Below are 15,975 nucleotides of genomic sequence, written 5' to 3'. Positions count from 1 at the left end.
GCCATGGCGCTCAAAACAAACAGTTATTCAGCTCTGCCATTTGTTCTGAAGGTGTGGGGCTGGGAGTGCGGAGGAGAGGGAGGCTGGGAAACTTCAGCTGGGCTACTGTACATATCTGAGCCTTGATGTGGCAACAATGTGTTCAGCGGAGGAACGGGTGCCGGAGTGTTGGGTCACTTCCTTCCTACTGAGGCTGAGAAAGAAGTGGGAGACCAGACGTTGCCGAGGGGGGCCGAGGGGCTAAAAATGCTGATTTCAGATCAGCCCCGCGTCCCCTGGCGGTTAGCGGGAGGGATGGAGGCGAAGCTGGTTCTGGGTCTGTGGGGGGGGGGGGGGCGAGGAGAGGCGGCGCTGCCGAGCGTGGGAGAGTGTGCGAGGGGAGAGGTGAGAGACACCTCGGGCCCCGTGTGAGCGCTGCGCAGTTCCCTGAATGGACTCAACGGTACACAGACACACACATGTACACACTCTCACACACACACACACACACACACACACACACACACACACACACACACACAGAAGGACCATCTATTAGTGTTACCTAACTAAGCACTTGAACAATGACCAGTAGCTAAACTTCCTCGCTTTGTCTGCCTCCGTATAACTTCACAAGAGCTCTCAGACTGTTCTCACACAGACACACAAATACTTGTTTTGTTTCTCACTTTTGCACACAAACACTCTCACAACCACAAGTACACACAAACAGGCAGGAGGAGGGGAGAAAAAAAAAATCAAGTATTAAAATATCGCAATCTGTGAGTGTGCATGTAGGATTTTATATCACGTTCAGGAATAAAAGATGTGATAATAAAATACATAACATGAGCAACAGCGCGTCTTAAAAGTGTCAAGATCTACACAATGTGTGTATCGCAGGCTCATCAGGCGAATATAAAAAAAGGGACACACATCTGTTTTCTGTGCTGGGAACCTGTGTTGAAGCACAAAACAAAAAAAAGGGAGTCGTCATCATAATCCATGACAGAGACAGTTTATCAGAGGTAGAGAGGCTGAGCGGGTCAGTGAGAAGGGAAGTGTTGTCTGTAAGACTGTAATGGCCTCTCTCACCCTGGACATCCATCAGTCATCTGGATCCTGGCAGCGAATCAGCTCCCACTCTGCTCCAGCTGACCCTTAAACTCAACAAGCCAAGCTCCGCTGATAAAACGCTTCTCAGTACACACGTACTCCCACGTACACGTTTCGCAGTGATACAGTAATGTATTCACACCTCGGTGGAAATCGCCGCCGGTGCGTGCTGTTTATTTCTCCACAAGCTCTTTATCTCAGCCGTGTTAAAGGTTTGAGCTGTTGACAGAGACGGAGGAGGGCGATGTGCCCCCACTCTGCCCCGCTGACCCTGCACCGACCTCGCCCGGACTCTCCCATGGGCCGCTAGCGTCTCCTTTTATCCCCCAAAACTGTATATCCATCCTTTGACAAGAGCTGTGAGCTATATGAAACTATAACAAATGAATTCAGCGCAAACTTGTTGACAGCATCATCTGTATTGTCAGAATCTGGACCAGAAATACGAGATGTAGTGAGCATCGCTGTCTTTTCCCACGGCAGCACAGGCTGCTGCTGAGAGCTCACAGGCTGCGGTTTTTAAAAGGAACCCCGACTATGATGACCTATAGGCCTGAATAGACCAGGATTGTTATCAGATTTGTTAAATATGATTTTAGAAACAGATAAACTGTTGTTGTTGCTTTAAAAATCCACATTGTTTAGTATATATTTTTACCTACGGAGGCAGCCATTGTTCTAGCAACGCAATGCACCCTGGGGGCAGTGGGGTAAAAAGGTTAGGTAACACTTTTATATATTAATGCTTAAGAATGTTAATTAAGGGAGCCTTATTGTAAAGTGTTACCAAAGGTTGCACTAGGAAGGAGAGCTGTTGGCACCGGCGTATGTTTACCTCCCGGACCGGTAGTATCACCACAACGCCACACTGAGCTGCGTTTGGTTGTAATTTCCAATTAAAAGGCGAAAGACGATCGCAGGATTATATGATCACAGGTTAATGTTTTGATTTCGGCTACCTGTAGGTGACCCAGCTCTGATTTGGTAGCCCAGCACTCTCCCGGTTATGGAGGCTGATGAGGGCAGCCCATACTGTAATAGCTCCCGGTTAATGCACACCGCATCAAAGGTTTGATGTGCTGTGATGCACAGGATAGCTACATAAAAGATCAAACCCGTAGCATCCTGTCTGCGTTTTACTGTTATGTCCTACAGATATGAATATGACTGACTTTATTAATCCCCAAAGGGAAATTCATTCATTTCCTCATAAAGTACCGGTAGGCTGTAAATAATGGGACTATAATTTTCATGTCTGAATAAAATAACGCTGATCTCTAAAATCATTCATGTTTGGCTATGGTTAATCTTACAACACATCTCTCCCTCTCCCTCTCGGTTGTCATGGCGACGCAGTTGTTACACTGACACCATCGATTTTGCCCATCTCTCGCCTCCTTGTGTCTTTGATTTTCTTCATTTTGAGGCTCGGATTGAGTTGTATTTCGTGTGTTGTCACTCTCGCAAACATTACGTTTGGGTTTGTGTTGTAAAGGTTGGACAGACGGCATGTTTGTTGCTGTAAAGTCAGAAGAACGGGACCGGTGGAACATCCGGGCAACCATTTGACGCCACTATCAATCACAATTGCAGGTGAAATTATAATTTTTTAAAAACAAAAACATCAAGAATGTGTTCTGTATCACACTAACATGACTGACACCAACATTCATCTGATACAGCCTACAAGTCCTCATAGTCAGGGTTCTTTTTAAGTCTCTGCTCTTAAGTCCTGATCATTTATTCGGCTCCAGTTTGACGCTACTTCAGGTACCCATCACACACACACACACACACACACACACACACACACACACACACACACACACTCACTCACACACTCTTACCAGGTATCTGGATGAAGGACCATCCATGGCGCGGGTAGAGGGCCATCACGCCCCCAGGGCATTGTGGGTGAAAGGCGTTGGACCTCACTCGCCAGTCAGAGGCCAGTTCCGGCGAGCCGTAGAGGAAACACTGTTTGAAGATGGCGCCCCCTCCGCCGCGAGTCACCCGCCACTCGTACTCGGCGCTGCGGTCGGCACAATACCGCTCCATGGGAACTGCTGTCACCTAGGAAACCAAAAGAGAAGGATATGGTTTCAAAGACAGGATAGTGAAGGAGATAGGATTTCAAGCCGACATGCTACAGGACTCTCGATATGGGAAGATTTTTAAATAATAACATCATGTTGCATTATTTATCATTTCAAATCCTTCCTTTTTATTTTGCAGGTGGTGTTTAAAATATTAATGCAACAGAACACAGACAGTCTAAACTTTCCCATGTAGAGGGAAACCACCCCATGAGGTTGGTTTCACTGAATCAGCAGGTTTTGTGCGTAAATGTGTGTGTGTGTGTGTGTGTGTAGCAGGAGGTCAAGAGGAAGCTTTAAACAACTGGGGAACAACCTGAGCAAGAAGCTCTTTTTTAGAGGCTTTGATTGTTTTAAATGCAGCTGGAACCTGCAGTGGTCACCCTCACACACACACACACACACACACACACACACACACACACACACACACACAGCTGCTCATTGTTGAAAGCCTACAAAAGCAAAGTGCACACAGCGCTTCCCCTCTTCCCTTCTCCACGACCACCCAAACGCTCGTCCATCTCACACAGACAACACAAACACACGGACCGCTTTGCAAGAGTGCAAGCAGCGTGCACACACACACACACACACACACACACACACACATGCACATACCCTGGGTGTGGCAGCGAGCAGGAACTTTGGTGGCAGCGTGGGCTGGCAGGGCCGCAGCGTGGAAGTGGCAGGATGTCTGCCGTGGATTTTCACATCGGCGTGTCCCACCACACCAGGTCTCAAGGCTGTGAACACCAGATCCTGAAACACACCAGATAAATAAATACATATTACCTTCAGGATGCCAGTTCACTCATGCTGAAAACTGCCCCACTCCAGTAATTACATGAGTGGGGGGGAAATGTTCTGAAATGACAGTCATTTCAGAAAACACTGCGAGTGATATTATATTCTACCTCCTGCTGAACCGACTCCTGATTGGATTTGTGTGGGAAGATGAAAGAAAACATCAACCTCAAATTATAGGTAGGAAACAGCAAAAGAGAAAAGGAGGGAAAGAAAGTGAAGCACACAGAGGTGACTGAGGACATCACCGATTCTATTCTAGTTTCACTGGCAACACGCCTGAAATATTATGTAAATTTTCAGCAGAATGCTTTTAAATGTTATATAAAATGCACGATTATGCAGCTTATATGATTTTTCGGTGCATATGTCACAGGATGAACTGGACGGATGGCTGATCAGGTGATCTTACGTTTGGGTGTGAATCAGCGTTGAGGATGAGGAGACGAGGATGAAGAACTTGAGTAGAATGTATAGCTGTAGGTGCCTAATGAATATTTAAGTGTTTGTCTGCATGTGCAGAGTGTGAGCACACCGCAGTGGTGGAAACACAGTGCCACCTAATGGTCAATTCTTTTTTCTTTTTTTTTTTTTAAAGGTGCACAGAAAAGAAAATTGAATTTGAGCCCACTGTGGGTCCTAGCATTAGTGTAATAACTCATCTATCAGACGATGTAGACCAAACTTTGTGCAAAATTATGTTTTCGAGTAAATCCGGGATGGAAGTGTGGTAGTTTTTTTTCACATTGGATAATGCAGACACATGAATTATGCGTCACGTTGCTCATGATTCATCAGCCACTGCTATTGGATCCGTCATCCGTCAATCAAACGTCTGAGACACACACACACACACTGAGTTCGGTCTCGCCCCAAACATTGAAAACCCCGCCTGCTCAATAACGACCAATCAAATTTGTTTTCCTTACTCGGGTAAACTCGCGCGACAAACAGGACAAACGGCCATTTCTGAAAACCTTTAAAGACACTGCTGGTCAACAAGTATTTAGTTCTCTGTGTTGTTTTCTGTGATGGATGAAAACAGACAAACGGACAACACAAAACAACAACATGAACAATACCGGTCTCTGAAGCCAATGCCTGACCAACACTGCTGGGATTTTCCTGGAACATTAGACTGGGTTCTTTCAAAATGAAGCCTTGAGAGTTTGAATCGAAATGGAAAAACAGGAACTTTTGATACATGTTTTCAGGGGAAAATCATTGAACGGCTCCCGATCTGACTGTTGTTCAGTATCAGACGGGGAAATTTAGAAACAATGCTGACAGTGCAACAGTGGGATCAGTGCAGCGTAACGTTCCAGCGGTCTGCCGCGAGGGAACGGAAGAGGCAGGAGGAGCGTTTCTGCGGCATAGATGGATGATAAGAGAAGTAAGAAATAAGAAGAAGACTGAAAAAAAACGTATTACAAATGTAATGTGAGTGGCAGATGTGGGTCATGTTGGGATGGATTTGATACAAAGAGACAGAGAGACCATGTGAAGAGCTGAAACCTCGGGGCACAGCGAGGAGCTTTTCAAGTCGCCCGGTTCTCTCAAAACCCTCGACAGGAGCAGCGGGAGAGCCGAGAGCAGCGCTGACCACACTGTCAAGTACCCAGCCAGACAGAGATGAGCCAAGACGAAGAGGAGAGACACTGTGTGCCAGCTACGTGCAGCTTCAAAAAGAAGAACCAGGGGCTGAGAGAAGTTAGTGGAAACTGTGGGAAGGAGTCATTTCTAGAAGCTGAAGAGGGAATCCAGGGTCAGCATGATCATACAGGAGAGTAGGAGCTCTCCAGGTGTCTGGAAGTTTCTTTGTTTCTCTCTTATATTTGAAAACTTTCTTATATTTTTCTCTTCTTTTAGTCCTTAAACTGCTGTGGGGGGGTGGTGGGGGGGTTGGACCTAAGATGTGAGGCAGCTGCCCGTGATGAGGCCAGGAGAGGAAGAGTGGGATGGAATTACCCCGGCCCAACAGCATTTTCTCCGGAGTATTTTCCACCCAGTAAGTTAAGTTAGAATTAGCGGAGGCCGGTAATGTGATACATATCTGGAAATGGGAAGCTGTTTGCTGGATGAACGGTCTGATGAGATGTATTTTCACTGATTTCTTTTAGCTAAGCTGAGTGACTAAAACAGTCTTAGAGCAGAGGATCTGCACAGCGTCCATGCAGCTGTTCACATTTTTCCAGCTTGTCTGTATATTTGAACTGGCACCTCTGTCTCTTTAGTGTCTCGTTCCCACTAACAATTAGATTCCCGTATTCCCGTAAAAAAAATAAATTAAAAAAATAGAGGAAATCTCAACATAAGCCTGTGATCCTCAGCCGCAGCATCCAACACATAAAAACATGTGAGTGCAGCTAAAGAGAACTGCAGTGTACTACATCCCAAAGATACAGATGCTACTGCTGGATAATGATGCTGTGAACAAACAAACATCTATCTAATCCACACCAACTGCTACTTCAGCTTCAATTTTTCTCCTCCATTGTTTCCCTGAGCATTTCAGTCTCTGAGGTACCGAGGGAGCAGCAGTAAACCAAATTGTTTTCATATCACATCACAACACAGGAGAATAGCTTGATTTTAAAAGAGTAAATCAGAAACAGATGGGGTGCCATGTTGATGGACAGTTACTGTGAGTGCACACACCCATTACCTATTCTGGCAAACAAGGTGCAAGTGTTTCAGAGGATGCCATCACCGTAGACGTGACCTTTAATCTCCTTTAAATCAGAATTTTTAATCTTGACATGTGTTTGATGATTCCTGGAGCCTTCTCCTTGCATGTCTGTCAGTAAGAGCATAGACCGACTCTGGCGCAAGGTTATAAAAAGGTTATAAAAATATTTAAAATATAAAAATAAGTTGGTTTTATGTCTTTTATTATGTCTGAAGAGCGTCTGTCTTCTTTTAATGTGTTTTTGAACCACGCCAAAGATGATTTTCTGTGATTAACAGACAATTAAGTTTTTTTCTATTCTATTCTATTCTATAATAGTTTTATTTTTTTATTCAGTTAGTTTTAATTCGTTTTTAAAGCGGGTTAGCTAGTTTTTGTTAGTTTTCATTTTTTCTAAATGCTTAGTTTTAGTTTAGTTTTTATCACTACACAACAAACAAAGAAACCCTTATTTCACATGTTCAGTTGACAACTTGTTAACATTTTTCCACAACTGTCACAACATGTTTGACATATAACCTGATGGGATCCACTCTAATGTCAACAGCTTATCAGTTGACCAATCACAGTGAAGAAAAAACTGGATGGCATATGGTATAGAGTGCCTAAGCGGCAGCAGGAAGTAACGTCGCCATGGAACCTCAATTCGGAAAAAATCTCCATGTAAGTGAACGGTAGTCAAAAAATGTTTTCGTGATCCGATTGAATTGTGCCATGAGAAAAAAATATGACCTTAACCTACACTGCACTTCCTTTTTTTTTCTTTCTCGCCGTCGTATTCAAGTAAATCCCATATAAGACTCTGACGCTTTCTCACAATTTTTGTCGCCGTTTTGCCAAGTGGAGTGGTGACGAGAAGCTGAGTCGAAGTGATGGATCGTGAGGGGCCGTATGGTGCCGGCAGCTCACGAAAAATTGCTTGAGCGAAATGAATGGATTTCATATCAATCCAAAATGGACAAAGATGAAAACAAAGGGAATTTTATCTATAATTTCAGTATGTTTTACTTAGTTTTGTAAACACACAATAAAGTTTCAGTTGGTTATCGTTTTTTTTCTAGTTTTTATTTATTTCAGTTAACGAAAATGTTTTTTCAATTCTAGTTTTCATCATTTTGTTCCTTTTCATTAACGGTAATAAGTTAACCTTGCTCTGGTGTGCACTCAGCCTGGAAACATACAGTACAGAGAGAAGGAGGACAGTGTTACTGGGTCACAGGGCTACGTGGGGATTAGGTTCCACATCGGATCCCTGAGGAGGGAGAGGGAGCCTGGGGCAGAGGGCGCGCTGTGTGGCCCAACACGGCCCCATGCTCTGGGGGGAAATTTCAGCAGCGTCAGCGACACGCGCAAAAAACCCTACTGGAGTTTCACCTATCTGTCACACAGCAGCGTGTCCTGCAGATGGCTTCTCGACGGGGCAGCTTGTGTGTAGCTTTAGTGTGTCTTCTGTGTCTCTCACCTGGAAGACAGGGCTGGTGCTGGCGCTGGGGAAGGAGGTGGGTCTGTTCAGCCACAGAATCAGGTCCCTGCGAGACAGACACTTAGTCCTGGGCTCCGACCTCCCGCTGCCCCCCTCCCCGTCTCCGGCTTCCTCCCGCTTCTCTTCTTCAAGGCCGAACAGGCGTTGATAGTGGAGCCGGTACGCAGCTTTCAGGGACAGAAAAAGGGCTAACCATCTGTGAAGAAAATGCAATTACAAAGAGAACTGTCAAAGAAAAGACCTGAGTGAGATTTGCCATCATTAGATATAATATAATATGAAACATGGATAATGATACCATCTCTATAAGGTGTAAGTATGTTCTTTAGTAGTTCAAGGGCAAAACGGCTGTAATAAGTAATAACTACATGAGGGGGCTGTGATGACCTTCATTTTAGAAAATGATATGAAAGTGTTGCTTTTTGTTGATTATGGTTGACTCCAACAATCCCAACCATTTTTATAATAAGCAATCATAACACATCTAAACAACTCAACAGCTTTGACGTGTCCTTTTCTCCTTCTGCCCCCGCCCCATCCCATTTCCCTCACTTATTTCTCTGATAGACATAGAGTCTGCCAGTAAACCCAGAACTCTGTTAGCGCTTTTAGCACTCCCAGTTCTCTTGTCTAAAAGTCAATATATTTTGAATGGGATTTTGGTAAAATACCTCAAATTAGGTCTGTGGTTAACAAAAGCTTCAGCGAGTTTCAGTGGTGAATGTGCAGGTCACAACTTGTCCACCAGAGCGTTTTGGAGTCGTTGGATTGTGTATTTGATGAGGTTGATGAGGGAAACTAGGGCTGACCTGATTATCATATTTTGATAATCGAAGCTTCGCGGACGTAAAATCGATCAAAATCGAAGCTTCGGCGGCCGGGGGGGTGCGCGACCGTAACGTGTGATGGGTTGGGGAGGCCGGGGGGGGGGGGGGGGGGGGGGGGAGGGGGGCGATCGTAGCGTAAATAATGAAAGTAATGGCAAACAAACACTGCATATCTCCAAAATCAGGCAGGTTTCCAGGATGCCAAGTAGCCTACTCATTTTAATGTAACAATTGCAGATGAGAACCGGTGTCAAAAAGGAAAAAAGGAGAGAAAAAGAATCGATCACGGACTTTCATGATCGATTACCATGGCAACGAACAAAACTTCGAAGCTTCGAATTTTGGGTCAGCCCTAAGGGAAACCAAGAAATCCCATGCGCCTCTGTAGCATAGCTCTGAGCAGCTCACAGCTCTGCTCCGCAGTTCTAAAAATAGCTTGCACCGACACTTAAAGGTAGCGAACCTACTCCTAAAACTATAGGGAGTATGGCAATGGCCCAATTTGCCAAATGTTGAACTATCCCTTTAAGCTTTTGTTAACCACAGCCCTAATTTGAGGTATTTTACTAAAATCCCATTCAAAAAACGTATTGCCTTTTAGTGCGGAAGAAACGGAAGTACAGAAGAACGCTAACAGAGTTCCAGGTTTACTGGCAGATTCTTTCTAAGAGACCTTGAGTAAGAGTAAGTAACAGATGGAAAGATGGAAACTGGACGCCCACCTCACTAAGGTGCCTTGCAGCATAAGGTTGGACATTTCAGCTGGTGATACATCGATGAAGCGCAGGAAGGAGAAGCAACTTCCTTTGTCATTACCTGGGGGAGTAAAAATAAAATGCAGAATAAAGAGTTTGACAATGAGCAACACATACAGAGGAAAAGCCAAAAGATGGAAATAACTTGTTGGAGGAAGGAATAACAAAAAAACATCAAAGGACAAAGAGGGAAACTGGGGTGAGACTGAGCTTTGAAGGACAAACGAAGGAGAACGTCTCACAGGAAAACACACACTTCACGAGTCTTGTGTAGTCTGGGATCAAAGCGTGATCTGTGCTCACCTTCTCTGTGAAAAAGAGACTGCTGGATGTGATTTGGAGAGAAGGGAGACAACAGCAGCTGAAGTAATCTGAGGAGGATGTAGAGAGGAAGACAGGGTTACACCGCTGAATGTGAGAAAAGAGCAAGCGACTCAATGTGGGATGACAAAGTGATTTCAATCCAACCCACAAAATGTCTGTGTGAAAGCTCAAACTGGGATAATAGCCCTGTGAGACTCCCAGATCAGCAAATATTCAAAAGAGTCAAGATTTACTGAGAAAACAAACAGTGCTGACGGCAAATTTGCAGCAATTTCAAAAACAACGCAGGAGAGGAAATTTTTCTTTAATGGTTTACGTTGGAGTTGATGGTGTTTTTGTCGAGACCCACGGCGCGACTCGAGCGTGCCTGTGGGCTGGTATCTGCGTGGTACCACTTACTTGTTCTTGGCCTGGTTGTGCGCGTGGATCAGGCCATGACGGTAGAGGAACTTCGACATGTTGTAGGGCTTGATGGACATGTGGAAAGGAGAGCGAGTCTCTTGGCGCTCGAAGAGGTCGGGGTGATTACACACCTACACAGAACACACACACACAGACAGGGCAGTGGGTGAAACACGCAAAGGACCAGGCATCACTGGTGTTTATTTTACAGCTGACAACTCATTGTTGAAGGGATGAGGTGTAGTGACTTTATGACTATTGGAACATTCAAATTCCTGAAAAGCTTAGTCATCAGAACAATAGTAACATGACACTGAAAATGTTTATTAGATCGTTAAATCAACAGCTGTCATCAATCATCGTGACTGCTGCGTTAGACAAATAATCAGATCATGCTGTTTTTGGGAGCGGTAACCGAGGAGACGGTCTAATAGAGGAGAATGGGTACCTTCCTGAACTGCATGACCAGGTTCATGAGGGAGGAGGTGGTGGTGTGGGACTGCTGGGACGTGCCCATGGACGACTGCAGCAGGTCCTCGATGGAGATCTTGTTCCTGAGGGCCTGGTACAGCAGCCTCTGCCGCGACGTCAGCTGGCAGTAGGTCAGGATCTCAATCTGTGGAAGAAGAACAGGGGATGAGATGTGTGTATGTGTGTGTATGTGTGTGTGTGTGTGTGTGTGTGTGTCTAAAGCAGCAGACTGACACTGACGTAATAATAGACCGTAAATTCTCAAATAAAGCCCGGGCTGCTATTTGCTTCACTTCACCGAACTGACCCTGCGTATGTTAGAGACAGGCGTCTATATGAAACGGGCTTTTATTTCATTTTGAACAAATCTCATGCTCAGCGAGGATGGAAAATACTGTCAAATCATTCCTACTGTTTTAAAGGCCAGGCAAGGCAAGGCATCTTTATTTATATTATTTTATTTATAATTATTATATATTATTATTTTTTTATATATATATTTTTTGTTCATATGTTGTCTTTGCAAAGTTTTTATATGTTATGTCTGTCCATTTCTGTATTATGTTTTATTTCTTTTAACAAGTCCGAAAGAAACTTAAACTTATATAGTGCATTTCATACCAAGGCAACTCAATGTGCTTTACATAAAGACAAAACATTAAAAAAGAAGCATAAAACAGAATAGAAAACAAACAAAACACTAAAAACAGAGTTAAAAGCAAGAGCAAATAAAAGTAAAATAAAAGAAAATAGATAAAGTTTTAAGTTCTTAAAAGAGCTCAGCTATAAGCACGTGAAAAGAGAAATGTTTTTAACCTGGATTTAAAAGTGCTAACAGTTGGGGCTGATTTCAGTTCTGCTGGTAGTTTGTTCCAGTTGTGAGCAGCATAGCAGCTAAATGCTGCTTCACCATGTCTGGTCTGAACTCTGAGCTCCACTATCTGACCTGAGTCAGTAGATCTCAGAGCTCTACTGGGTTTATACTCTACTAACATGTCACTAATGTATTCTGGACCTAAACCATTCAGTGATTTGTAAACCAGTAGTAGAACTTTGAAATCTTTTCTGTAGCTGACTGGGAGCCAGTGTAAGGTCTTAAGAACTGGGCTGATGTGATCTGATCTCTTTGTTCTGGTTAAAACTGGAGCTGCAGCGTTCTGAATGAGCTGCAGCTGTTTGATACTTTTTTGGGGGAGTCCAGTCAGACCGTTACAGTAGTCTAGTCTACTGGAGATAAAAGCATGAATCAGCCTCTCCTGGTCAGTTTGGGACATAAAAGTTGATAAAAGGCTGATTTGGTGACTGATTTGATGTGGCTGTTGAAGGTCAGATCTGAGTCTATCAGCACGCCAAGGTTTCGGACTTGGTCTTTAGTTTCTAGAGACAGTGACTCAAGGTGTTTACTGACAGCAACCCTCTTCTCTTTATTTTCAAAAACAAGAGTGAGAAGTGAGAAGTAAAGAGCACGCATTCATTTACAAGTTTAGCAGGAGTTTGTATTTGGTTATAAAAAAGTCTCATATTAATGTGGATGAATCTACATTACATACTTGTTAAAATATATCGTTTTGTCTTTATTGTTATTTTGTTATTATTATTTAGTGGTCGACTCGCCCAGCATTTCCTACTTTTGGTTTCGCAGACGCTGCCTGGTGGGTCATGGGAATAACGCCGCCGGATTGCTGTTTACAGTCGGAACTACAATGGTATCTGATTGTCTTCCAACCTCCAACTTTCATTCTTGATTAATGAAAACATTCTTGGAAAATGTTTCTTTCGTCCGTCTTGTGCCGGTCCAAGAATTTCACCGTGTGCGTGGAGGCTCATGGGAAATGTAGTGTGAAAACACTTCGCTTCCAAAGCTCCTCGTAGTCCCTTTAAACTGCACCAATTACACTTCTTCCAGGGATCCAGACTTACTTTTTCTTTTACTAGGACCACAGTGGCCCCCTAATTTAAAATTGTAGGAGTGCAAGCAGAAGGCTTAGCGGCGCACACTGTAAATCGACTTGCAGATCCTCACACACATTGGCCTGTAATGACAGATTCCAGATTCTTTGAGTCGCCCCCAGCAAATTTTGCTGTTTGCAAGTAGATGAAAAATTTACTTGCACTGTCCCAAATGTTAGGGGCAGGATGGAGCCCTGTAAATAACAAAATAACCCTGTAAATACAGACCACTGACTGCATAGGCTCCAGTCGGAGATTTCATTGGGCTGGACCAGCCCCAACAACATGACCAGATGGGTTTGGGTCGAAAACATTTAATAACTCGGGCCGGGTCGGAGTCGGACCACGGGCTTCCTTTGTTTTTGGCTGCGTCCGGGCCAAGAATTACTGCTCATGAGTTCAGCCGCAACGGGTCCAAGCTTCAACACCCGCGGCTCGGATCGGGTCAGGTCTTAAAGATCCCATATTATACTCTTTTTACTCAGTTTCCCTCAGCTGTCAGACGTCCAACTAAACTGTATTCGAAATGTATTGCCCCAAACTGATCCGTGGTCCTGAATGTCGGCTGTCTAAAAGTCGCTCAAATGAGCTCTACTGAGAACAAGCAGTTTCTGTGCCTGCACCTTTAAGTAACATGGTTACTGTGCACGGCAAAGATTATTACCACTTTATGACTTAAAATTGGTCGGTATTTCATCAGTTTAGCTCAGGAGTTTCTTGCTGTGCACTGCAGCCATAGAAATAGACGTGGTAGGCGTTTTATGGCACTGAGGGGCCGGTCTCACTCCCGTCGTGACATCACCACAGGAGCTGAGTCTGAACAGCCTGTATGAGCACCGTTTAACCAGTCGGTGGGCTGCAGAGTCGATGCAGGACCCGTTTGCTTTCCTCATTCTAGGAGTTGGTAGGCTCAGGGAGGATTCGTTTATGTATGTAGAGACCAGAAAAAAACCTGTTTTTCAACATATGGGACCTTTAATTTTAATGCCCGTTTAGAACTCTAGCATGAATTAAGAAGTTAGAAACTGCTCAAACTGGGCAACTGAGGGCTTTGAGAGGTTTTGTACATTCATAAGAACTTGCTGACAATAGAAACAGACCCGGCTTCCAATTGACACCGGCTTTTATTTGCTCAAACCCGTAGCCAGATCCGGCCAGTATAAGAGACCGGTGTTTGTTTGAGACTCAGCTTTTATTGGAGAATTTATGGCTGGAGATTAGCTCTCTTTTTCAAACCTGAATGTTTTATGCAAAAGTTATTTCCGATTAACGAGCGAGTCTGTAAATTGTCTCTGTGGTTCTCTTGAATTAGTCAGGAGAAGTTTAAGGAGACTAAAGACTAAAAAAGAGAATCTGTAATATGAGAACAGTCTCATTCTCACTTGGTTCTGGTTAGGACAGAAGACTCATGCATATAAAAAAATCATAAAATAAGTCTAAAGCAAGAGAAAATTATCCACTTTATGATTTACCATTATGTTGCTCCTCCTTTGAGACACATACAGTATTTTCACATGGGTTCAACCAAAAACGAATTACGGCTGCTGACTTCATGCCCGGCTCAACCCACATTCTTTACACACACATCAAAATCTCTGGTTTTATCAGGCGTCCTGCTTTGCTGAAAGCAGTGAAAGCTGAGCAGCAACATACCATAAAAAAACATTCAGCCATGAACCGTGAGCGAACTTGACCAGTCACTACTGACTACAGGAGGCCGACCAAACAAGAGGAACCAACCAGAACAGGGGAAGGGAACTAAAAGTGGGCTGGCAGGACTGTGTGTGGGTGCGAGGGGGAAGTGAAGAAGACAGATGTGGGGGTGTGGTGAACTCTGCCATCCCTCTGACTCTGTGCACGGAGACTCCCACAGCGCATGAGTGAGTATGTGTGACAGCGAGAGACCCAGAGTCCAACATCTGTCGGGAGGATCTGCCAGCAGCGGCATCGCTCACAGGCGTATTACAACACTTTCTGTGTCACACTGGTGTATGAGAAGACAAATGGACGACTGGTGGAGCGAACAAGTCAGGCTTCCTATGGTATTGACTAAATATAATGCTGCATTCATTATGTAGTACGTCAAACACTCAGTACGTTCACATGCACAGCTAAGTCGAGCTATGCTCATAGCTCGATTTGAGCGTCTCATCGGAATTCTTCCTTGTCCCAGTTTACATGCAACAGGGAGGATACTAGGGCTGGGTCAAAAAATCAATTTTTATATTAATCGTGATTTTTTTCTGGCGATTTTTAAAAATCGATTCTCATATGAGAATCGATTTCTTTTTCTTTTTTTAAATTATTATTATTTTTTTTATTTTTTTTTTGGGACGACCAATCTTTATTGTACAATCATGTATTCTGTGCCATTACACTCGACAAAGTCAAACCGGCCTGTTGTGTTCGTTTATTCACAGAGATCTATGTGAACAAACGAACACAACAGACAAACTGATGTATGACTTATGATGTATTAAGTGTTTGGTTCAACCTGCTCTTGTTTAAGGAAAGAAAATCACAATAATTGAAATATAAAATCGCAATACTTGTTAAATCAGAATCGCAATTTAAATCGAATCGGGACCCAAAAATTTTTAGAGAATCGAATTGGCACAAAAGCATATCGGCCCAGCCCTAGAGGATACGGGACACTGTCCAGTTGACTTTTCTGCAATGATGGGAATAACGGTGTTATAAAATAACGTGATACTAACGGCGCTACTTTTCTCAGTAAAGAGTAATCAAGTAAGTTACTATTTCCCCCGTTGTAACGCCGTTACTGTTACTGACAATAAAATGCGCCGTTACTCGTCGTCACTTGACTCAAGAAGTCCCGTCACAAAATAACACACCCGTTAAAGTGTACGTTATATACACTTGTTTTTCAGTCCATCAACCTTTCGGAAAAAAGTTGTTCATCTGGAACTAACCAACTCAGTCAGTATCCCTCCGCACAGGCAGGCTCCTGTGCGGAGTGATACTGAGTGAGTTGGTTAGTTCCAGATAACAGGAGGTTAGGGTTAGGGTTAGAGGGTCAGGGGGACGAGTCCAAGTAATTTGACATACAATACTT

At 43.9% G+C, this 15,975-nt stretch overlaps 1 protein-coding gene across 2 annotated transcripts in view; it reads right to left on the bottom strand.

Annotated features, from left to right (window-relative positions):
- The window catches only part of ino80 (INO80 complex ATPase subunit), a 53,547-nt gene that overhangs the window by 25,332 nt on the left and 12,240 nt on the right, over positions 1-15,975 (bottom strand). For both annotated transcript variants that reach the window (XM_085771535.1, XM_085771536.1), the window contains exons 21-27: positions 10,927-11,094; positions 10,476-10,609; positions 10,056-10,123; positions 9,720-9,813; positions 8,150-8,366; positions 3,813-3,953; positions 2,943-3,168 (exon numbers count right to left, since the gene is read on the bottom strand). In XM_085771535.1, the coding sequence (XP_085627661.1) occupies positions 2,943-3,168; positions 3,813-3,953; positions 8,150-8,366; positions 9,720-9,813; positions 10,056-10,123; positions 10,476-10,609; positions 10,927-11,094 (1,048 nt within the window). The remainder of the gene's footprint in view (positions 1-2,942; positions 3,169-3,812; positions 3,954-8,149; positions 8,367-9,719; positions 9,814-10,055; positions 10,124-10,475; positions 10,610-10,926; positions 11,095-15,975) is intronic.

The sequence above is a fragment of the Trachurus japonicus genome, chromosome 24 (genome assembly GCF_045865225.1).
Source record: "Trachurus japonicus isolate A0001 chromosome 24, Traja_1.0".
In the NCBI taxonomy this organism is placed as follows: Eukaryota; Metazoa; Chordata; class Actinopteri; order Carangiformes; family Carangidae; genus Trachurus; species Trachurus japonicus.
Note: the sequence above shows the minus strand (reverse complement) of the source record. Positions and strands in the feature narration are given on the sequence as shown.